The 24,708-nt window shown below is 46.0% G+C and overlaps 1 protein-coding gene across 1 annotated transcript; it reads left to right on the top strand.

Moving 5' to 3' along the window:
• Positions 1 to 826: 826 nt before the first annotated feature.
• CABLES2 (Cdk5 and Abl enzyme substrate 2) lies at positions 827 to 23,056 on the top strand. The gene is made up of 9 exons (XM_071759746.1): positions 827 to 1,361; positions 15,003 to 15,095; positions 15,463 to 15,540; positions 17,109 to 17,217; positions 17,866 to 18,031; positions 18,720 to 18,823; positions 19,157 to 19,263; positions 20,588 to 20,792; positions 21,293 to 23,056. The coding sequence occupies exons 1-9, from the start codon at positions 838 to 840 to the stop codon at positions 21,431 to 21,433; spliced, it is 1,527 nt and encodes a 508-aa protein (XP_071615847.1). The 5' UTR covers positions 827 to 837; the 3' UTR covers positions 21,434 to 23,056.
• The last annotated feature ends 1,652 nt before the right edge of the window (positions 23,057 to 24,708 follow it).

Below are 24,708 nucleotides of genomic sequence, written 5' to 3' on the forward strand. Positions count from 1 at the left end.
GCCTTGGCTTTGCTTCTGGGGCCAGGAGGAGTGAGGACTCATCCATCCCTCTCTGGGGTCCGGGGTTGCTGGTGAGTCTCAGGACCATGGATCTGTGCCATGCATGGGGATCTGTGCCCTTAGGGACAGAAGGTTGGGGTCCACCTCATCCCCACAAGCTGGAGGTCTGGGTCCCAGGCTACTGGGCTGGAGCAAGAGGGATAAATAAGTTCCTTCATCTGCTTTTCTAGCAGCGGTTTGATGTGCAGGGCCATCACCTGATGGCTTTACCAGATGTGTCCTCCCTGCCAGCAGGAAGGGCAGGAGAGCTTGGGAACGGGTGACCGCTGGAGTCACTGGGGGTTGGGTGGGGAGATGGGTGGAGGGGGGAAAAGTTTTAAAAAAAATCATACGAAGGGACACGGCACGTGGTTACTTGGGGACATGGCTGTGTTTGCGTGGGGACACAGTGGGTGGTTGTGACTGTATATAGGGAATACGGGGGTATACCCGAGGGCGGAAGGGGCTGCCTGAATGCCGGGGGATACCCGAGGGGGAGGGAGGGATGGATGTGAGGGTGTCCCGGCGGATCCCTGCCCGCCTGGGGGGGGCACCCCCGAGCCGCCCGGGGTGGCGGAGCCGTTGCGCGCCGGCGCTAGGACCCCGCAGCAGCGCTGGGGCCGGCGAGGGGCGGGCGGGGTCACCCGTCACGGGCAGCCCAGCCAATGAGCGCGGAACCGCTGCCGGTCTCATTTGCATCCCGGCGCGACGCATCCAATCAGCGTGCGAGCTGCCGGCCGCGCTGCGCTGCCTGCCGCCCCGCCCGGCCGGCCCAGGCGGTCGCGGCTCATTCGGAGAATGGCCGCAGCCACGGCGTGCGGCTCCACGCCTCCCCGCCCGCCCCGCGAACAGCAGCAGCCGCCGCCGCCGCCGGCGCGGAAGCGGGGTGACTCCCGGCGGCGGCAGGCCGCCCTCTTCTTCCTCAATAACATCTCCCTGGACGGCCGACCGCCCTGCCCGCCCGCCGAGAAACCGCCGTTGCCGCCAGCCGCCGGCCCGGGAGAAGGAGAGGAGGCGGTGGCGGAGCCGGCCGGAGCCCCCCCGCGCTTGCTGTCCCCGCCGCCCGCCTGCCAACCTCCGCCCGCCCTGCTGCTGCCCGGTGTCCCCCCCATCGCCGGAGCTAAGGGGGAGGCGGACCCCTCCCGCGGGGGCATCTTCCTGCCGCAGCTGCTGCTGGGCCCCCCGCTCTGCCCGCCGCCCCCGGCACCCCCCGCCCTGCCGGGGATGCTGGCGGTCGCCAAGCCGGGAGCCCCGGGGCTGCTGAGCCCCACGCAGAGCGCGACGGGCGGCGGCGGCTTCGCTCTGGAGGCGCAGCGGCAGAGGTGAGTGAGGGGACGGGGCAGGCAGGGCCAGCCCACCCCCGGGCCCCCCCCCCTCCCCTTCCATTCCCCCGCCGGCCTGACCCAGCGGGGCGTGGGAAGCGGCGGGACCCCCCCGGTGCCCTGGGAAGAGCCGGACATTCCCAGAGCCCTCGGCCGGTCGGTGGCTCCGGGGGGTGGGGAGCGGAGCATGGGAAGCGGCTGCCCCCGGGGAGAGCGGCCCAGGGCAGGCGGCGCCCGCCCCGCTGTCGCTGGGTCCCGGGAAAGGAGCCCCTGGCCCGGGGCGGTCCCGGCGGAGGGGTGCGGGGGGTTCAGCCCCGCAGGCAGCTCCTGCCTGGCCCTGCGAGCGCTGGGGGAGCGGCTCAACCCTGGGGCTGCCCCTCTTGGGGGTGTCCCAGCTTGGCGGGGTGCCTGGTGAGTGGGGTTTGTGGGGTGTTTCACTCGCTGAGTCTCCGGCTGCGATCTCCTGAACCCTGCTCCTGCTTTCTCCTAGCCCGGTTTTTGCATTTTTCTGTTTAAAGATGAAGCCGACAGAGTCATTGCTAGGTAGGACTCTTCCTCTGTGCCACGGCCTCGCTGCTCATGTTGTGCCTTCTGCTAATCTCTGCGGCTTGTCTCTGCAGTAACTCTATATATTAATAAATGCTTCTACGCTGGGAACTTTGAGTCAGCCTCAGGGGAGGATGTTCTGCCCTTCAGTGCAGGATGACCGGTGTATTTCCAAAGGACTTCTATCAGCCTGGAAGTGTTGGTTCTCTGATCACCTGGATGGGGGGCTTTTGCTCAGATCTTGGAGATTTGAGCTCTAAAGGAACTCTTTTCAGGCTGTTTCTTGCATAAATATCTCTGTAAAGTGAGCCTGCAGATAAGCAAAGCAGTGTCAAGGGTTTTAAGTCTCCGTGGTCTTCATTGTGGCTTCCAGAGCTTTGTTAGCCAGCTGAAATAAAGATGTTGTCTGTGCTTTAAAGCTGGGGAGGTTTTCTAGGGCACTTGTGCCCTCTCAGTGTACATCTCACACTGGAGGCATCCCCACCAGTCCCTGGGAAACTGCTGCTTGGAGGGTCGAGTGAATTTAAAGAGAAGGAGCAGTCTGAGATGTGGGAATCCTCCTGGTCTCTCCTGGTTTGTTTTGGTTTTGTTTTTTTCTCCTTCTGGAACTCTCATTTATCACCTCTTGCCTTCCTTCTTGTAGTGGAAGAGACCTTTCTTTCCTCACTTAGAGAAACTGAAGCTGAGCCTGTCTTGTGGATGCCCTGTGTGCACAGGTTGCTCTCTTGTAGTTGGTTTGTTGTGCAGGAAAGCCTGAAGTGAGGGTGTTGCTGTGGCACAGCTCGTTCTGAGCACTCCTGATCCAGGGAAGTCCGTGCACCAGGTGCTGTGTGGTTCTTTTCATTGTTCTAATGTTGTAGGTGAAGCTCTTGAGGGTGAGTTTTGCACCAAGAGTGTTACATGCACACTTTGTAAGTGTGATGTACCTGTGCCTACTGAGTCTGGACCCATGGAGTTCATGTAAATAGTTTGGTCTTTACCCTTCCCGTGCCAAGTCAAGGATCATCTCTTTTGATCTCATTCCCTCCTCTTTCCTTGCCATCTGATTTTAGATGTTGCATTCCACTATCGTGGTTCTAAGCAAACTGAAAACAAGAATAAGTTGGAAACAAAAGGTAGAGAGAAGTGCAAGGAGGACACTCAGAGGAATGAAAGGGCTTCTGTGTGAGTAATGACAAAACAGGCTGTGATTTTTTTCATCTTGGGAGAGATGACTGAAAGGGTGTATTGTATGGCATTAATCAGCTTTAATACTACTTATGAGGGTGATTTGTAGTGAGAATTCATCTATTTTATTTTTTTTGCCTCTAAAGAAGAGTGGGCGGAGAACATCCACTAAAACTATCAGGCAGAAGACACTCATCTTTACATAGTGATATATACATCTTCTGACAAAAGGATGGTTTTATGCTGTCAGTGGGGATGTGTTAGACTCAACCTATCTCCTCCCTGTCACAGGGGGCACAGGAGCAGGTGGAGTGGGCCATCCCTCTAATAATTTCACCTGTGACTTGCACGGTGGTCAGCTTGGGGCACTGTTTTGTCACTGGAAGGGTCCATGGTTTGCATCCCTTCATCCCTGTGGAACAGCAGCATCTCCTTTTGTTGCAGATACTCAGGGACTTTATCCTGCAGGATGGTGGTGGTTATGCTGCTTTCCCTTCTCTGTGTGGTCTGAATAAGACTGAGGAATCAACAAACAATTGTTAAATGGGTTTCCTTTCCTTGGGGCTTGGGAATCTGGGTGCTAATTTACTGTGCAGTGATGTTGCTTCTCTCCAGATGGGTTAATTGTGTGCATCATACAGGAGTATGAAGTGATCAGAGGGAGGTAAAATCTGTGCTGTGACATCTTTTAGGCACTGTCAGGAGTTGCTTTGAATGGCCCTCAGTGGAGCTGCCCTCAAATGCACCAGGAGCTTGGGTGAAGGACTCCAGATTGGCTCTGCCCATGGTCAGTGATGCAGTCCTGAGGATTTCATCATGCTGGGGCTTGCCCTGATCCATGGAGATCACTTTCTCTAGAACTGGCAATTCCATTGGGCAGAGTTGCATTACAAAACCTGATTTTGATCAAAGCAGTTGGGAGAAGCTGAGGAGACAGCTCGGGGCAGGTTGTGATGAGACCTCTGCTAGAGCTGGGGGTTATTTGTTAGCACCAGGCAGGATCTTCAGTTCAGCCCAAGGAATCAGTGGCCTCCAGTAGCATGGAGTTTCTTGGAGTTTCTCAGTAACTATCAGGTCTTTTAGCATGGAAAGTTCAGTGGTGTAGGCTCCTTTGGAGGCACTGTTCTGCCTGGATGCTTGGTTTCATTGCTTTGCTGCCTGAGCATTATAAACTTAATGACCTTCCACTTCTGTTTGCTGAAGAAATCTTCTGTTTACAGGCTCTTAAATGACAATGCTGTGTTATACCAGTTGGCTGAATCTGCTTGCCATCCCTTCTCCTTTGCCTCAGCTCTTGCTCTGTTCTTTGAAGAAGCCTCACAAAAAGCACTGGAGGGAGGCAGCAAACACTGAACAAATCAGCATTCACAGATTTATTTATTTTTTTAATGAATTTCTGCAGCTGGGTCTGAAACTGACAGAGCTTTCTGGGGAAACAGATAACAGAGGGCCCTGAAAATAGCCAGGTTACGAAAGCATAAAGAATGGGAACAGCAGCCCTGAATGTCAAAGCTTGTTGTGCTTCTGAGGTTTCAGTATAGTGTGATGTAAAGCAGCTGGTTTTGCCATATATTTGCTGCATTTTCCTGGGTCTAAGAATAAATCCAGAGAGCAAATTATATGCAACTGAGGCTTTAATGTCCTTGATGCTCAGTGGCCAGGGAGCTGAACTGACTGCTCATGGTTGCTGATGCATCAGAAATGACTGAGCTAATTTAGGCCATTTTAAGGGTGGGAGTTTAAACAGTAGTTGATAAGAGCAGCACTTTAGACCAGCTCTTCTTTTAAGTGTTAATTGAATGCTGGATTGCTGACAGAGGTGTGACCAGATTAGTTCCTTGGGTGGAGTGGCAGAAGTGCTTGGTCAGGCTTTTATGCTTATGATGTGTTGCTTTGTCCTGCTGTCAGCTCAGCTGCTGTTTTCACGTCAAGAAATACACATTTTAAAAATAACACCCTCTGCTAATGAGCGGATTTTGTTGAGACAGATTAAATACAATGTTTAAAAGAATTAGTTTTAATTTTGAGCCATATTTGGAATAACCTGAGCACATGTTGTGTTTTTCAAGGGCTGTCAGACTTGGCAAACTTTGACCTTCCAGGCACAAACATGACTTGGGTGTGCTGCTTGGGGCTGAAACTTTACTTTTAAAGTAATTTTGATCAGGCAGAAGTATTCTGTACAGAATTAACCATACTTGCTGCTGATTTTGCCTACAGATTGATTCTGTAGCTTTTCAAAGCCATTGCCCAGAGATCCTGGCAGTGGAGTTTAGGATGCTGTGGGAAAGGGGATGCTCTGGAAGTGCCAGTTCCTGCAGGAGGCCATGAGGGTGGTTGGAACAGTGTTTGTTGTCTTGCTTCGAGTCAACAAGTCATCAGCTGAGAGGGAAAATGCTACTAAATTAAATGGAAAAAACTGAATAGCTTAAGTCTGGGGGGGAATTGGTGGGGCCTCATTTCAGACCTCCAGTAAGCAAGTCCTGTAGGAGTGTTATGGAGCTTCCTTACCCGGGTTTGCCTCTGCTGTGGGCTTGCATGTGCTGCCAAAACCTTTCACAGAAACACAGCATTTTGTGCTGTTTTCTAACATTTTACTTGTAAGATTTACTTTACAAGCTTCCTTGGAGTTAGGAAAATTAACACAAGCTTTATCACACCGCTCTTTTTCAAAAGCAACTCCTCCACTCAGAGGTCCTGAGGATCTTGGTGTACCAGCTTAAAATGTCATTTCTTTGAGACACAGTCTAAAATAGGTATTCTCTTTGCCTCCCCCCAGATCTCAGCTGGTGAACAAGAGCCTCCTTTGCAGTCTGAGCTCCCCGAGCTCCTGTGGAGCAGCAGCAATGTGCTCAGTGCCGTGGGTGTTGGTGAGGAGGACAGGTTTAGGTTGTTTAGGAGCTCCTTACCATAATTTTTCTTAGCCCCAAACTATTTCTTGCTAATTGCAGAGCAGTGGGCTGCTCAGACCTGTCCCTGCTTTGCCAGGCAGCTGTCTCACCTCCCTGGGGTGAAGCTCCTTTGGCCAGGCTGTTGTGTGGCTTGAACCAGTTTAGAAGACTTATTAGTGCTGGTTCTTGGGTTTTTGCAATTTATTGTGAAGTGTGGGGTGAGGCAGGGAGGGATGGATCTTTGCTTTCCTTTTTCAAGAGTAGTTCTGAGCTCCAGACAAGCTCTTCTGCTCCAGGTTTGGGTATGTTTGGTTTTAGAAGGGCAAAAAAAGATGGAGGAAGGGAAAAGCGAGTCTTACAAAATTCTCTTTTAAATATTTCTATTTCCTGCAGCATGTGTATTTTTAGTTATATTAAGTCATAGAAGCCTTACCTTCAGCTGTCCTGCCCTCCTCCTTTTTTCCATCTGTCAGCCAGTTAAAGCTGTGAGGCCGTCAGGCAGAGGGAGCCTGAAGATGCTTTTGAGCCCTCTTTTGAAGATTGTTCTGAAGTCTTCTGGCTCTGTAGTTTGAGTTGAAAAATGCACAACCTGACGTGCACAGCGTACTGAAATTTGGATTCTTTAATGAGCACAAGGTAATGTTGATAAAGCAGGTGACTGCAGATGGAGGATGCTCAGCTAAAGCCATTCTGTCACCCAGAGCTTTCATAGAATCATAGAACTGGCTGGGTTGGAAGGGACCTCAGAGCTCATCAAGTCCAACCCTTGCTCCACTCCCCCCGTGGTTCCCAGCCCATGGCACTGAGTGCCACATCCAGGCTCTTTTTAAGTATCTCCAGGGATAGAGAATCCACCCCTTCCCTGGGCAGCCCATTCCAATGGCTGATCACCCTCTCAGTAAAGAAATTCTTTCTAATGTCCAACCTAAACCTCCCCTGGCACAACTTGAGACCTCTTGTGCCCTCTTGTCTTGCCCTCTTTAAACTCCCAACCTTTGGTTTATAGCTGTTATGTATATAACTTCCTGTAAATCCTTGTAGTTGGACATCTTAAAAAATGTGCTAAATGAAGAACCTTTAGCTGGTCTCAGGAGTGCAAGCAAAGAAAAATTCTTTCATGAGACAGCCCTGTGATTCATGAGATGTAGGGAGGCTCCAAAACTCAGAGCTTGCTGCCAGCTGAGCCCCTGCCTGATGCTGTCATCCTGGGAGCTGGGACATCCTGACTCTGCTCCCACCTTCTCCAGCTCTTGCTCAGCATGGTGGTACCCAAGCTCAGCATCTTCTGCAGACCTGCCTGGGAGCTGGGTAGCCATTTCATTAGCTAGCCAGCCACAGCACGGGCTGAGCTGCTGCTGGTCAAAGCCACTTGCTTGACAGCAGGGATGTATTTGCTCTTGCTCTGTTGTGGTTGCTGGAATTTAAGGGTAAGTTTGCCCTGGTGAGGCTGCAGCCTCCTGGCTGTGGGGTGGAGGGAGTGCCTGATGTTGTAGTGGGAGGAACCAACCAAGTGCCCATAAAAGCACTGTGAGACCTCTGATTTTTTTTGACTGTGTTTTCTCCAGTTGCCTGGTTTGAATTTTCTTCTCTTTCCAGTTGAAAGCTGTTTTTTTTCTTTGCTCTTTTTCTTTGCTCTTTTTCTTTGCTCTTTTTCTTTGCTCTTTTTCTTTGCTCTTTTTCTTTGCTCTTTTTCTTTGCTCTTTTTCTTTGCTCTTTTTCTTTGCTCTTTTTCTTTGCTCTTTTTCTTTGCTCTTTTTCTTTGCTCTTTTTCTTTGCTCTTTTTCTTTGCTCTTTTTCTTTGCTCTTTTTCTCCTCTTTTTCTCCTCTTTTTCTCCTCTTTTTCTCCTCTTTTTCTCCTCTTTTTCTCCTCTTTTTCTCCTCTTTTTCTCCTCTTTTTCTCCTCTTTTTCTCCTCTTTTTCTCCTCTTTTTCTCCTCTTTTTCTCCTCTTTTTCTCCTCTTTTTCTCCTCTTTTTCTCCTCTTTTTCTCCTCTTTTTCTCCTCTTTTTCTCCTCTTTTTCTCCTCTTTTTCTCCTCTTTTTCTCCTCTTTTTCTCCTCTTTTTCTCCTCTTTTTCTCCTCTTTTTCTCCTCTTTTTCTCCTCTTTTTCTCCTCTTTTTCTCCTCTTTTTCTCCTCTTAGGAGTTTTACTCTGCTGAAGGCTTTTTATTTTAACAAGGCACATGAGGAAATTACAGCAGCATCTCCCAGGGAAGTGCATGAATATTTCTCACCTAATTCCCACAGTGTTATCAAGGGCACACTTTGCATTTCACTCCCCTGTTTTGGTCAGGGGTTCAGTGCTTAGTGAGCAGAGAGAGAAATTTAGAGAAACTGGTTGTGTCCTGGCACATGAAGTTGGCTTTGTGAGAAGCAGCAGGGATTTCAGGAGAAGCTTTGTAAGAAGTGGGCTTTGGGCACAGCAAACCTTACATCTGGTTTGGTGGCTCTGTTGCAACAGATGGTTTTCATAATCCTTCCTGGAAGGCATCATTTTGTCCTTGTATTGTGTAAACACTCTTAGCACCAAAACAATGTGATTTATGAAATGCAATGAACATGAAGCTCATTTCTTGGTAGCATTAAGACTTAATCAGATGTGCCTGTGAATCAGCACTGAAGTAGCAGCCACTGTGAGGAGTATCCAATTTCTTTTTGTTAGTATTTAAATTTTTCTAGGTTCAGTGAGCTTCCCACTTACTCTGTCTCCACCTTCATTCAGATTATATTTCCTTTCTGTTCCTTCTTGCCTCTCCCATCAGCTGCATGAGATGATCTCCTCCTTGCACATGGCTCTACTGTGTTTCAGGGGTGCTGGATTTTCTCCTGGCTTTTGGAGGAAAAAGCCCCTTCAGTTTTGCAAACAAATCTTGAATAAGAACACAAAGATGAAGGAATTTGGGTCTCATTTTGAGGCTTTGCAGAGGGAGCTGCTCCGAAGCCTCTAAGTACTTTCCATGCTGGTGTGGCTGATGTGGATTCACTCTCTAAAATGAAGATTACCAGAGGAATAACTTCACCCAGCCCTGCTGTGAGCCTTCTATTTATTCTCTGGCAGTTTGATACTTAAACAAATGTCAGAATGAGCTCCTGGGACAGTGGCCTGCAATGCAAACTGCACGTTTGTGGTGCCATAAAGCAGCGAGTAAAAGACATTGTAAAGGAGGAGTATTTAGCTCTGTGCTTACTATGGGTTGTGCAGTTTGTCTTTGCTGCTGCTGCCTCTCCCTGAGCATCAGAGCTGAAACCATCTGTCCATGGAAATGGTTTGCTTGGTGCTGGGCACTTCATGGTGTAGAATCTTCATTAAAGTAATTAGTTTCAGCAGCGATGTGGTTTTGAAGGTGCTTGAGTATCAACCCTGACTTCTTTTGGCTTTAATTACTGAGCACTTGTTGCTGCTGGGGAGCTGTGCTCAGTCTGCATTGGAGCAGAAAACTCATTAATGTAAGAACTGAGGGGGGCACTGGGATGAGAAGAGGGATGCTCAGACCCCTGTGCTCTGAGCCACAAGCCTGAAAATGGTAAATGCCTCCTGGGCTGCATAAGTAATGGCAGTTGCAAAAAAAATTAAGCTTAAAAATTAAGCTTAAAAACTGGGCCTGGTGTTCCTAACCCCTGGATGCTAACATTTTACCCAGGCAAACCAAAGCACAGTTCATGCCAGGTTGTTGGCTTGGCCCTAAGGGAGGAAAATGATACAGATTAATCTTTAAAATATGTCTTGGCAAAACAAATCTGACAGGTATGCCTTCCTTTTGTAAACAGGATTTGGGATCTGGATTCTTGTGCAAATTACCTTTGACAGTTGTTACTGAGATAGTGCTTCCAAAACCCAATAAATTATTTTTGTCCTTGTTATATTAATAACTCAGTCCCTTGACAGCTGTGATTACACCGAGGCCTGTAAAGGACCTTAGAGAGGGACATCTGTATTAAAATAAAACCCTTTCAAGTGGGAAATAGGAAACCAAATTCTAACAGGCCCTAATTTTACACAGTAATTAAAAATCCTTGACCTCCCCTGTTCCCACCCATCTATTAGCAGTATGGATGGCTAAAGAGCAGCAGAGCTGCTAATTATAGCCCAGTGCCAGGAGCTGTGTCCCAGGGAACCCTGCCCTGGCAGCAGGACCAGGGATGTGACTCCAAGTGGGACAAATCTGCCCCAGTGGTCCCTTAGGTTGGAGGAGGGATCACATCATGATACCCTCTGGCTTTTCCAGCATCTTGGAATGCTCCTGGCGCAGGGATTTTTTTTTTTTTATTTTGATTTTTTTTGCAGCTTCTGAAGTGAACCCTTCAGGAAGGAGCAAGACAAGGCAGTCCAGTCCCAGAAATGGAGGAACCAGAAGGGAAAAATAGAGAAAAGCTTCAAAATGGTCAGATGGCAGCTGCATGCAGTGGCTTAAATAAGGTGGTTGGCCACTGCAACTGGACAGACTGATACTGGAAGTTAAAATGAGGTTCCTGGAGGTTGTTGCAAAGCCTGGGAGTGCTCAGCAGGGACATTGGCACCCAAAGGGCTGTCCCACTGTCCCTTAGAGGACTCAGTGGCCCAGGAGCAAGCATGGAAGAGGCCGTTTTGTGCCTGAAGCCACATCTGCTGGCACAGGGTTAGTGTCTCTTGTCCATTCAACCATAGGTTGATATTAGAAAGAATTTCTTTATGGAGAGAGACATTGGAATGGGCTGCCCAGGGAAGGGGTGGATTCTCCATCCCTGGAGATATTGCAAAAGAGCCTGGATGTGGCACTCAGTGCCATGGGCTGGGAACCACGGGGGGAGTGGATCAAGGGTTGGGCTTGATGAGCTCTGAGGTCCCTTCCAACCCAGCCAATTCTAGGATTCTATGTTAGTATCTGCTAAAGAATGGTCACCTCAGAGACTTCCAACTACTGCAGCATCCTCAAACTTTACTCTTCTCCTCTTGGGTGTCTCTCCCAGTCCGTGGGTGAGAAGGGGAAAATACTCTTGGCAAGTCATCCGAGAGGTCACTGTTCTTTAATCTGGAGCTGTGGCTTAACCAGCTTTTTTCCTTTCCATTCATAAGATGAGGCATGGGGGGATTACCAGGGCTATACATAGACTGCTCTTAGCTAGGGAAACATCAGAGCTGTGTCAACCTCAAGGCTGAGGATCCTCTGTGTTGCTTGTCAGTGGTTTTTTGCCTTCTGTGTAGAGTTTCTCTGCTTAGTGGGGACTGGCAGGACCAGCAGAGGACAACTCCAGAGCTGGAAACCCTCAGAAGTTGGGTTTCCTCACTGGGATGTGTATGTGGCTACAACTTCCCAGGGTGGGAGTCAAAATGCACCTTGGAGCATAATTTGTTGGGTTTTTACCTGAACACAAGATTCTGGGGAGAGCTTTAAGTGCATGTTTAGGTCCTTATGATTCAGCAGTGCTGTTGGATTGTGTCTGGCCATGTGTGTGCACAGAGATAACAAACCAAGGCAATAATCTTCAGTTCCTTTGCTTGATAGCCCCTTATCTCTGAACATGTCCTGCCTGTGTTTTCTGTCTTGGTGGGACCTCTCAGAGGTGCTGGCTGTCAAAACACAACTGGTTTTAATGCTGAAGGTCTGGGAGGGTCTTGTTTTAGTGGCTCCTGAAATAGCTGGGGGGAAGCACCCAAAAGTGAGCTCCTGGCTGAGGATGTACAAACAAGCAAACCCTCCTTAGCTTGTCAAGGGAATAGGTGGTGTTGGCAAACAAACACATCTGACCTTTCTTTAGGATGCTGTTGAGATTACAGCCTGCTCCACAGAACTCCTGAACATTTTAATATTGGATCCTTTGCTTTCTGATGGGCAGGCAGCACCGTGGTGAGGGAACTGGCAGTGCACCTAGAGATGTTGGCATTCTGGTTTAATATTTCTGTTGTGTTTGGCAACAATTGACTTTAAATCCTTTGAATTCCCGTGGATCAGAGCACAGGGAAGAAGCGTGAGCCGGGGTGAAGCTGCTTAGCACAGGGTACATGACTTGACATTTTTTTTTAATCAGAAAATCAGCAATCCTGAGCTGCCTGGTGCTCAGCAGTGGTTGGCTGCATGAGAAGAGCACGGACACTATACAAACTTGTACTCACACTATACACATTATATTCCTTTATACATTATATAGAAAAACAGGTGCAATCAACTCAACAAACTAACTTTTGCAGCATGCTCCAAGGACTGCACCCCCAAAGGAAGAGGTTCTGTGCATTAGTGATTCCAAGGAATCCAGGGAGTTGCTGTAAAACATTGGCAAAACCACACAAACTCTTTTCATGCAGATGAGACCTTTTTGCATACACTCTGTATTGAGATTTGAGGGAGAGCATCTTGCTTAGCATCTGGATTCCTCCAAGGTGAGAGCTTTGCTTGAGGACAGAAAACATTTACAAGTGTAGCTAAAAATGCCATTTCCTGCTGGCAGAGTGGGGCTGACTCATTGTGGTTTTCAGGGGCAGGACCTTCCCTTCACTGCAAGGTTTTTATTTCCAGAGAGGCTCATACAGAGGAGCTTCATCAGGTGTTTGGATCTCTTGGCTCAGTTCCTGAGTTGGTGTTCAGAAAGTCCACCAGGGTGGTGAGCACATCCTTGAGGGCACCTCCAGCACTGTGGATTTAGTGCAGGGAGCACTGAGGACATTCCCAGGGACATTCCCAGCTCTCTTCACACCAGGAGGTGGGAGATTGGTCTCCACATTTTCTTTTTTTTTTTTTTTTTTTTTTTTTTTTTGCAGCTTAGATATCAAAGAAGACAGAACCCTGTGTATGTATTAACCTTTCCTGTGGAGTTCTCACTGAAAAGCAGAATAATAATGTTAAAACTGAAGGGTGTTGAAGCTGTGCCAGGAAGGTTTTTTTTTCAGTAGCACCCTTAATAACTGTTGATTTGTGGGAGGCAATGCTGAAGGTGTTAGTCCTGTGGGAGGATTTACCTCTTGTGTTTACAGAACAGGCCACTCATTTTTCATCCTCCTACCAGTTTGAGCTGTGGTCTTTTTTTTTTTTTTTTTTTTTCTATTAAAATGCCTGAGCATCACTGCTGAGAGTCTGAGGACAATTTCCTTCCAGGAGGAAAAACCCAAAGTTTTATATGGGAGTATAAATTAGTACAAATTTTCTGGAAAAGGACATGAATTGTATTTCATTAAGGAGATGGTAAGCAGGCATTCATTCTCTTTATGTATTTGAAGACACAGAGAAAATTATAAATTGATTCTCTTGAATTTGTGGCGAGGAATGAGCTTCAGGAATACTCAGACTGAAGTGTCCTTTTCCCAAACCTCTGGATAACCACTGGTGTATACAACTAGAGGGGTAACTGGCAGGTTCTGGGAGGCAGCTCTGGCAGTAGCTCCAGGTAGCTCAGAAGAAATAACTTGCAAGAAGGGGTAAAGAGGTGAAAGCACCTGTTTAATCACTCAAATTTTATTTCTAGACACCATGCTTAAGAAAAAGCAGTCAGTTCATGTCCAGAACTGTGTCTCTCTTCACAACAAAATAGTGTAGTTTGGTTTCTTCCCAGCTAAAGGTGGAGAGGACAAAAAGCAAAGTCACTGGGGAGGAGCAGATTGTCACCTGCTTCAAACTCCTGAAGTGCTGAGCTTCAAGACCAAACCTAAATCCCAAGTATTTTTATTTTTTTTTTAAAACCTTTAACTTCAGTCAGTTGAAGCTATAAATGGCTTTGCTGTGCTTTTGCTTTGATGTTGAGTGTTAACTTTCAGGCATGAGAACCTGGCCTTGGTCTGCCTGGGTGGTTTGGCTGCTGGATGCTGGAGCTCTCATGCAGCTTAAAGTTTGGATTTTTCCCAAATGGAGATCAAAGCAGAGTCCTGCAGCTTTGGTCTCAGATGATGATTCTACCTTGCCTTCTATGGTGGTATTGTCCATTAGTTGAGTTTCGGAAGAAAAGCTTGGATTTGAATGCATGTAGCTTGTGCTAAAAATGCAGCACAGTGTATGCTCCAACAAAAGCAGAAAATAAGGAATCTGGTGGTTGTAGTGTCAGTGTTTTGCTGCTGGCATTTGAATCTGAGTGTATTGTTCCTCTTGGAAGTGCAGTCATAGCTTCACAATTCGTTTGGAAATCTGTGCCAACAAAGAATGTCTTGAGTTGACAATAGTCATGTATCTTATTTTGGCAAGGTCTGGGTTTTTTTGCTTAAATGTAATACACTAACTCAGATGATTCCTACTATTATACACCTTGCATCTTCCATTTGGGGGTTTCAGATGGGTACTGAATGCTCTTTGCTTCCTCTAATAGCCCTCTCTATTGTTTTCTGGAGAGATCTGTCAATTTTATTGAGCTCCTGTCACAGCCTTGGTCTGCTGACTCCTGCAGCTGGAGACAGCTCTGGAATTGAGAATGCACACAGATGTTTGGGCATTGTACATGGGTCTTGATATAAATGACTTGCTCATTGGCCTTGATGAGATGGATATTTTTGTGATGTTCTTGTAACATTTTAAACGAGTATGTGGAAGTTTTTTGGGTGTGTAACTTCCAGGTAGGAAGGATGTATTGAGGATAGTGAATGCTCTTGTTAGTTAAGTTGGTATAAACATGTATTACCAGGGTTCTGGAGAGGCAGGCAAGTTCTTGGCCTTTGAAATAACCTGAAACTCTGAGTTAAGCATTCTTCCAACAGCAAGAAAAAGAAACCAAACCCTCTGCCATTTGTCCTAAGAGCTCGTAGATCTGTTGCAGTTCGTAAACTCCGAGGCCATGAACTAATATTGTTCACTCTTCGTGGTGTTGTACATTTTGCAGAAGGCGTTTTCTCTCCCAGCGCTGCTCTCTAGACTTTTTAGAAGACATAGTGGAATATGCCAGTGTACAAAGGTACTTTTTTCAAAAGCAGCATTAATCTCAACTCGTTGCATGCAGTCCTCTCCTCCCTCCACCCTCTTCACGCCAATATCTGAGGTCCTGCATGCTGGTGCTGCCATCTGATCATACAACTGGCATGGCTTTTTTTTTTTTTTAATGCAGAACCCTTAACAGTTTGTTTTGCTTTTTTTTTTTTTTTCTAACTACAGGACCAAGCATATATCTGGGTCACCACGACACAAAAGTTTGAAGAAGATGCACTTCATCAAGAACATGAGGCAGTATGACACCAAGAACAGCAGGTAACTTCTGGAGGTCCAGGTGTCTCCTGTACTCAGGTAGAAGAGGATGCACTCAGTAATAAACTCAGTGATTAATAAACTATGTGATTAATCACTTAGTGTCAGTGGGAGTAAGGTGATGTCCTTGGGGTCTTCTCAATTTTATACATACTGAACACTGGGGGTTGATACAGAGCTTGGCTCTGACAACCTGTAGGGTCAGAGTTTTTTGCTCTTTGTGCTGCTTTCTGAAAAAAAAAATCTGTAGTGGTATCTGTGTAACTTACAGAGCAATTTAAGAGGAGTTCTGTGTCCATGCTTCATAAAAAGTTGCTCTGTAACTTCTAAATCTTAATTCTTACCCTGGTCGCTTCCCATCTGCTTCCAGGATCGTGTTAATCTGTGCTAAACGAACGCTGTGTGTGGCTTTTTCCATCCTTCCTTACGGGGAGAGTTTAAGGATCAGGTGAGTCAGCTTTGCCTCCTGCAATGTCTGCTCTGCTGTTTGTTTTTTTTAATGAGTATGGTTGGTGCAGGTCTCCTCTTTTGAAGCAAGTGAACATTTGAACTTGCTATCAGGGCAGTAAAATGAGACATCTCCACAGTATCAAAATGTTCATTCAAACTCCAAGAGAAAAAGGAAAAGGTAGATTTTTTTTTTTTTTTTCAGGTGTTTAGTCCTGTGAAATCCCTGAAATCACCTTTGAGCAGATGATGTGATTTATTGCTGTGTAGGATTTCCTGTGCTCCTGCAGTGGTCAGAAATCATCTGGTTTTAGTGTAACAAGCCAGAAAGCACTCAGAGCATCAGACAAGGATGCTGCCACCTTCACTGGAAGCCTTCAAAGTTTTATAGTGAGGTTCCACCTTCCTAAGTTTCAGATGCTGTTCTGTTTTTTCAGGTCTAAGCCATGAATTTTTTATTTTTTTTTTTTTCAGTCTAAGAGAAAACAGTTTAGGGTTAGGCTGCCACCTTCACTGGAAACCTTCAAAGTTTTATAGTGAGGTTCCACCTTCCCAAGTTCAGATGCTGTTCTGTATTTTCAGGTCTAAGCCATGAATTTATTTTTTTCACTCTAAGAGAAAACAGAGTTTAGACTGAAGCTGCATTTAGTGTCTGTACTACATTTAGTGGTACAGAACTGTCAATATGATCTCTTACAAGAAACCAACCCACTGAGCTGCATTTCCCTGCAGCTTTTCTCAGTCTCCTGTGAAGTCTGAGCAGATTCTGTGGAGGTCTCTGACTTACAAGTATACCACAGAAAATATTCATTTTGTTCTCACCCACTTTTGGTGAAACAATGGTGGTGTCACTTCTGTCCTGTGCCTAACTTATGGACAAAGGAAACGGATGTTTAGTGGTGGGAATTGTATTGTATGCAAATCCCCTGCCTGTAAAAATAGTCGATGGGAAAATGTTCTCTCACTTAATAGAAAAGCAGCAAGGTCACTGCAGTTATTTTAGAGCATTTCTGAGCACTGTGTTGTTCTGCCTCTGTGCAAGCTGGCAATGCAGTTCTTGAACTGAAAACATTTCCTATTGGAATATGGGTGACAAAGCTGCACGCTGCCATTGCTGAAGCAGAGTTCTGCTAGAAGGCTTAATTCTTCATTTAAGTTTGTGTGTGCAGTGGTTAGAAAATTGCAATTGGAAGGCAAGTGTCTAATCCTGGAAAACTAGTAATATAAATCATGTTTGCTGTTAAGTGTGCATTAGTGTGTTAACGAGTGGGATGGTCTCATGCAGAAAAAAACACTAAAAAAATGTTTATTTCCTAGGTATATTGTTAAAGGTTTGAGTTATAATTATAAGAAATCTGATTCTTCAGTTAATGAGCATCTCCACATTTTGATGAGTACTTAAAAATTCATGTGTTCTTGGAGATGGGACTGAGGGATTGTGTTGTTAAGGTAGTCAGGATTCTGACCTGGTGGTGCTGGCTGTAGTTAGTGGATGGACCTGGTGTGTAGCACAGAGCAAGCTGGGCTTATTCTGCATGTTCCAATAGTGCATTTTCTGTCTGCATTCAGTGATCTGAAAATGGAAGGGCAGAAGCAGAGACATCCTTCTGGGGGAGTTTCTGTCTCCACTGAAATGGTGCTTGGACTGGAAGGAGTAGAGCTGGGTGCTGATGGCAAGGTAAGATTTTTTTTTTTTTTTTCTTTTTGTCTCTTGATCTGTAATGCCCTTTCACCAAACCACTGATAAGATCTGGGGGCAGTGGGTGGGTAAGCTGGCTGCTTCTCCCTGGGACCATTACATGTGCTGGGGGCAAATCATTTCAGGATGGCAAAATGCTGCAGAAATTGAGAACTGGAACTCTTCAGTGTAGTGGAAGTTTGGTTTGATCCTTAATGTTTGAAATGCTTGGTGTGTGATAAAGCTTCTTTTGAGGAATCTGTTGAAGCCTCTGATCACTTTTGCCTCTGTTTCTGGAGAACTGATTTGACTCTGGTATCTCAGGCAACACGTGGGTGATGTTTTGATGGAAATACGGGTGAAATTTATACCTCTTCAGTTTATATACTGCCAGAATTTTACTGATGTGATTTTCTCCTCTTCTTTGCCACCCCGCCAGATTTCCTACAGTACTTCCATACTGAAGTTTTGGAAGCAAGGCATTCCCTATCCAACTTTCCCCTTCTCTCCTGTCCCACGGTTTCAAGGTCCTCACTCCCAAATACAAACTCCAGTGAACTTGGAGATGGAAAATCATAGGTGTCTGGAAATAAGCTTTTCAATAGGTTTTCCTCTATAATTACTACAGCTTTTTATTTTTTTTTTAAGGTTGTGTCCTATGCAAATTTCTTGTATCCAACCAATGCTCTTGTGGTTCGGAAAGCTGAGAGCTACAGTGCTGCTCCCCCCTGCAGAGCCACTGCCTCACGGAGTCTTCCTGGATCAAGATACAAACCTGTGACAGCAAAAACAATCCCAGCAGGAACAGAGATGGGTAAGGACAGCCACCAGCTCTGTCACCAGAAAAAGCAGGAAAGGAATACATTGCTCTGAAACAACTGCAAGTGGCACAGTGGGTTATTAGGAAGGATGTGCTGCAGCTGGGAGGAGAAGGCTCCTTAATGAAGTACAAATGATGAGCCTTAACACTGAGATTTATGCATATTGCTTGCATCCTCTGTATATCAAGTTCAGTTTATGCAATTCAAGGAGCACAAAGCCATTTCCTTGGAAATGTGAAGTTTTGTATTACTGAACAAGAAACATCTGGTGTACATGTGGTCCTCCTTGCCTTCGAGCACAGTAACAAAGCATAAGCCAAAGAGTTTGTGACAAGAATCCCTTCTCTGGTGTGAAAGCAAAGCTGCCAGCTCTGCTCTCTGTTAGAGTATGGAATTCAGTCTTGTGCAGTTGCTTTCTGGGTATATTTGAGGGTGACAATTATTTTGCACATGGCCCATCAGGCACATACTGGAGAAAGGGCTCGTGTGGTTTTCTCCTAATTCTGACACCTGCCTGGTGCATTTATGAAATGCAAACAGGAGATGGTAGCTGCAGGTTGTGTCTGGGGTGGGGTCTGCCCACACTTCTAATGTTGGCTGTTTGAAAACTTTTTGAAAGAGGAAACAGGGAATTGAAAGCTCTGTATCTTGTGACCCACTGTGCTTTTCTCATTCCCTCAGGAAGTGAAGCTGGAGAAGCTGCAGAGTATGATCCAAATATTCTGGATGATCCTCAGTGGCCCTGTGGAAAGCACAAACGTGTTCTCATCTTTGCCTCTTACATGGTGAGTGGCTGGCATAGCTGAGGAGAGGAGTGAGTGGGTGTGTGGAAGTTTCTTAAGGCTTAAAATTCCCTCTAGGAAGAAAGTTGGGGCTTTTTGAGGACTGATGAGGAAGAATACAAAATAGTTGGGCTTATGCACTCATTGTGGACCAACCTGACATGGATCCCCATGTTGTCATCTGCTTCTTGTAATCGTTTGCCTGGGGTTGAGATTCAACAAGGTGTTACTGAGGATAGTGTAGAAATGTTCCACTGTGAATAATGAAACTCAGGTTTGCCTCTGCAAGGATTCTGCTCACAAAAGAAATCATTAATTTTGCCCTTTGTGTTTCAGACTACAGTCATAGAATATGTGAAACCCTCGGACCTTAAAAAGGATATGAATGAAACCTTTAGGGAGAAGTTTCCTCATATCAAGTTGACACTGAGCAAAATCAGGAGGTAAGAAACAAGTGTTGAATAAGGAGAACACCATCTACACTGTACAAGGCTGCTTTTATCTCCCACTTGTATGGAGCAAATACTAGATCTATTAATAGTATATATGATTAAACACTAATCTCTTGTTGCCAGCTGAGCTGACTGTAGGATGATAGCCCTGTACAGGAATTTTTAGGATGCTGAGAAAGGGTAACAGTTGTTTTTTATAGTTCAGCCTAAAAGGGTTTTGTTTCACCAACTGTGGTGTACTAATGCTCATAGCCAATTAACAGCATTAACCTTGAAACAAATGCTTGTAACCTGATTGTCCAGCTGTACTGTAGTCCTACTCTAACCAGATTGTCTTTCTGGACCCTCTGCCTATTTCCACCTTTCACTTACCAGCCTCACTGGTGACCATGGACTCCAAAAAGGTTCTAGAATAGAGAAAAGTGTTAGATGTGGGGGATGTCTTGGTGAAGGAAAGCATTTTGTGAAAGCAGGGCTATGCCAAAAGGAATTCCTCATCTTCCAGGCTATACATCTGGCTGCTCACCAGTGAGATGTTCCTGAGAGCTGTCACCTTCCTGGTATTACAGTCAGGGCCTTCTGAAACAGCTTAGATCACAATTCTGCTGAATCACCAGGGCCACGTGTAGCTCAGCTCCAAGTGGAAGGCTTGTTCAGGCAGAGCCTGTGTCTTGCCTGTGTACTCATCTTTGTAGCTGCTTTGAGTAGTAGCTTTGCACAGATTTTCTTGCAGGTGTAGTATGGAGAGCAGCCAGGAGAGGCAGCATCCTCCAGGAGAGAGGAGGAGGCAGCATCCTCCAGGAGAGAGGAGGAGGCAGCATCCTCCAGGAGATCTGCCTTAACACTGAAGGGACTGACCAGCCACTGTGGGAAGGGGGTAACCCACTCTGCCTTCCCCCTCACATTGGTTCTCCCATGAGCTGTGGAGCAGGCAGTTCTTCAGGCAGCAGCTGCTGGGATCTGCACATCTTTGATGAGGAATTCTGGAGGTCAAGGTGGTTGACTCTTATGAATCACAAACCAGTTTGGGAGCCCCGAGGCAAGCACAGAGCAATAGGCTGTGTGTCAGGGAGGCAGCTGAGCCCCAGGTGTTTGTGGACAGATGAGGAGCTGTTCTGCCACAGCAGATGTTGTCAGCCAGGTTCAATCAGTTTGGGTGTCACCTCCAGCTTGCTGCCAGCTGGGCTTCTCCAGTCTGGGATAATCAGCATCCTGCCTTTCCCAGTCAGCATCTCGCCTCCGTGCTCCCCAGCTACAGCGTTTCCAGAGCCTTTCAGTGAAGCTGTGGTGTCTGAGAGGGTGTTTCTGCTTCCAGTTTGAAGAGAGAGATGCGGAACCTGAGCGAGGAGTGCAACCTGGAGCCTGTGACTGTCTCCATGGCTTATGTTTACTTTGAGAAACTCGTCCTCCAGGGCAAACTCAACAAACAGAACCGCAAACTGTGCGCTGGTGCTTGCGTTCTGCTTGCAGCCAAGATCAGCAGTGATCTCAGGAAACATGAAGTTAAACACCTTATTGATGTGAGTACTCTGAGACTCGTTGCAGGGCTTGCCAAAATCCTGGGTTTCACAGATCAAAGCCAAGATTTTCAGCACTGTGTGTGTCTGCGTTTAAGACCAACTCTGCCAGGCACTTTTGTGTCGTTAGGGCTCTTCCTTGGCGTGTTGGGGTTTTGGGGTTTTTTTGTCTGTTGGTTTGTGGTGGGGTTTTAATTCATTAAAACTGCCTCACTCGTGCAGTCGAATGTCCTTCTGGTCCTACAGTGAGGTTTTTTTTTTTGACTCACTGTTTCTCAGGCAAACAAAATTGCTGTGTGGGTGTCACAGCTGAGCTAATAAGCTGGTTTATTTGTCTGATCCCTGGCAACACTTGATTCTGTAGATGCAGAATCAATTTTTTCAGGTGCCATGCATCACTTTTATTCCTGCCTTACCCTAACAGTGCGTGGGTACCTTATGGATTAACTGCTTCTCTCTCTTCTTCTTCTTTTTTTTTTTTTTTTCATCAATGACTCTCACAGAAACTAGAAGAAAGATTCAGATTCAACAGGAGAGATCTGATTGGCTTTGAATTCACCGTCCTTGTAGCTTTGGAACTGGCACTCTACCTTCCTGAAAGCCAAGTGTTACCTCATTACAGACGACTGACACAACAGTCCTAACCAAAGCCACCTTCCAGCTGAGGCTCTGGGCATCACCTCACTGAAGGCTCCTGGTGAAGGTGTTCCTGGCCTTCCAGTGCCATGGCTCCAGCCAGTCCTCAAGTCTCCTAGGAAACTGTCCAGGTGTGCATCATGGACACGTGTGCCAAGTCTGGGGAGATGGTACGAGAAGAGTTGTGGAACTTTTAAGTTTTCTTTGTGGACGTTTAAAGCACAAGTATTCACCAGTCAGCTGTCGTGGCTGTTTATTATTCCTTATTTATCTTTTTTGGTTTTACTAAAACTGTTCTTAGGAAGAATACTATGGTATTGTTTGGTTGGTTTTTTTTTGGTTGGTTTTTTTGGGTTTTTTTAAGCTTTTATTGTATTCCTTGAAATTGAAGGAAGCCTCACTTCCATTCCAGTGCACCATAAAGTTCAGATGTTTTTAAGAATCTTCTTGCATTTTTACATTAATGAAATGCATATTTTATTTTTTTAAAGATGTGCCTAAAACTTAGCTGGTCTGGTACCAGTGCTTTTTAATTTAGTTATGTTATTTAGTGGAAACTCCTGAATTTGTATAGCCATTTATTCTTTACCTGCATTGGCCTTGCATACAAGGAAAACAATTCCAATCTATCTGCACTAACAATACACAGGGCATTTAGTCTGTACTTACAGCTCACTAAGTAGCAAGACTGAAATGACTCTGTTCCAGTTGAATTAAAGATGAATACCTTAAGAAGATACATTTTATTTAATGAGGAGAGAGAGAAAATCTGTCATTAAATACCAGGTGTTGAACAAGGTAGCTGCAGCAAATGATTGCCATCCCTAATCCACTCCTGAGTGGGAGATGAGCCCTGGACTAAGGGCAATTTGCTGTCAAATGTATCATTTATGATTTTTCTTTCAGTGTTCTGTAGTCTCAAACAAGCACCTTTTTAGTCTGACTGTACTGTACATGGTCTGATGTGCTCTGAGCAAATCCTTCAGTCAGCAGAGCTCCTGCTGCCCAACTAAAGCCACTGATACAAAGCATGCTCAGTATGGAAAACCCAACTTTTTTTACTCTGTTCTTCCAAGCATTTGCATCACTGTGATGGTCCTCATGAAACTGGCATTTGTTGCACATCTGAACAGGCACTCGCTGGCCTGTGCCCAGCAGCATGCAGAGGTTCAGTCATTTCTCTGACTCTTCCATTTATTTTCAAAATGTCTGGGTTGGGAATGGACTCTGTATGTGGAACCTTCTGTGATACTGTCTCTTGGGTTTATTTTCTGAAGCAATATTATGATCAAAGTTAACTGTGTCCACTTGCAAGGAGCAAAGCTGATGCTTGGCTGTTACGACTGAGGAATTTGTAATTTAACTCCTAAATTAATTTCTAGACCTCATAGTGAGGTAAGGGACCTGCTATATAATATGTAAAGTAATGTAAATTTCTGTTCCTTGTATTTAATGTTGTTTGTGGGCAAAACCAAAGCTGAGTCTTTCCTCTTCAGCTGTGTTTTGTCTGAAGCTAATCTGGCTTCCATTAGAATTGCAGCAAACTTTACTGAAGCCCCTTCCTCTGTAAGTAGGGACTGAAATGTATTTTTCATATATAATAATAACAGTGACTATCAAATCCTTTGTAACTGTGTTCAGCTGTGTGTAGCTTCAAGTTATTTGTGTAAAATTTAATATGCTTGTGACTTCTCTCTAACACAGGACTCTCCAGTCTCCAGAAGTCAGATGGTAGCTAATAAGTTAGGAGGCAACTGGCAAGCTTACTGTCTAAAACATTTAAAAAGATGCCTACTAGTTAAACTTTCTACTGAATATAACTGTCCTTGCATGCAAGAAATAGTGTTGTAATAATCAGCTAGAGCCTCCAACTGAGCATCAGTGCTGAGAACAACTGGAGTAGTGCACCACTTCCTAAACTTGTTAGAGGAAAAAGGTAGAAATGAGAAAAAAAATTTCTCACACTGTATCTCCAGAACTATCAGAACACTCTGGTTACTATGAAAGAGATCACAAAACACCTTTCTCTGGTAGCTTCTTTGTTCAGTGTATAAAGAGCTTTCTGTAAGGAAATTAACTTTCCTTTCTCACCATCTAAGGGAAAAAAAAAAACCTCTCTTTTGTTTGCAACACTTCGCAGTCTCTGTTCAGTGGAAGTCTTGTTGCAGTGGGCAGTGACACTCCCAGCAGCTCTGGTTTCACCTGGCAACCCGGGAACCTTTTGTTTTCCCTTTCAGGAGAACAAATTAGGATAAGGAGCATTAAATTACAGAAGCCCGAATGTTGTTGGAGGGTAACTCTAAACGTTGGCTCGGGTACACACAGTGTTCTTGAGCCCAAAAGCTGCAGCAAAAGCCAAAAAAAACCGAGGTGGGGGAGCAAAGTTTGTGCCCACAGCTCTGGCAGAGCCCCTGTCACCCACAGCCTGGTTTGTCCCTCCCTCCCGGTGTCCTGCAGAGATGCCCCCGATTAAATCTCTCTGTAACTCTGTGAATTTTTCTATTTCTAGAAGGTAGCTTGCAGTCCTGTGCGGGAATATTTCTCTTTTCACCTAAAAGCTGCCACCGTGTGGCAAAGGACGATTATTACCGCCTGAACCGGTACCAAACGGACCCAAAACCACCCGTGGATCCGCCGGCTTTCTTTTTCCACACCCCCAACTCCTCTGGCTTTGCCCAACTGGGCTGTCCCAGCCCGGAGAACTCTCTGGATGAAGCAGGAGAACTCTGGATGAAACAGCAGAACTTTTCCATGGGCAGAGCACCACTGGCTTTGTCTTTTCCCTTATTTCAAAGCCTGGAGTTGTAACCCGGTCCCTCGCGTCCTCCATGAACTCGTGGAATTTAAGATGCTGTGAAATAAATAAAAAATAAGAAAAAAAAAAAAAGGAAAAAAAAAACCTAAGCTGTTTTGATGTAGGTTTTGTAAACCAAGCGTCGCGTTGGGGATGGGGCTGTGGGGGGCTCGGGGGTGGGACGGGGACGCTCAGAGCACCTCGGGATCGGGGGGAGGGACAAAGGGACAGACGGACAAAGGGAAAGATGGTCAAAAGGACAGACGGACAAAGGGAGGGACAAAGGGACAGACGGACAAAGGGATGGACAAACGGATAAAGGGAGAGACGGAGGGACAAAGGGATAAATGGAGGGACAAAGGGACAGACAGACAAAGGGATAAAGGGACAGATGGACAAAGGGACAGACGGATAAAGGGAAAGATGGGCAAAGGGACAAAGGGACAGACAGATAAAGGGACAGAAGGAAAGATGGGCAAAGGGACGGAC

This window comes from Heliangelus exortis, chromosome 16, assembly GCF_036169615.1.
Source record: "Heliangelus exortis chromosome 16, bHelExo1.hap1, whole genome shotgun sequence".
Lineage (NCBI taxonomy): Eukaryota > Metazoa > Chordata > Aves > Apodiformes > Trochilidae > Heliangelus > Heliangelus exortis.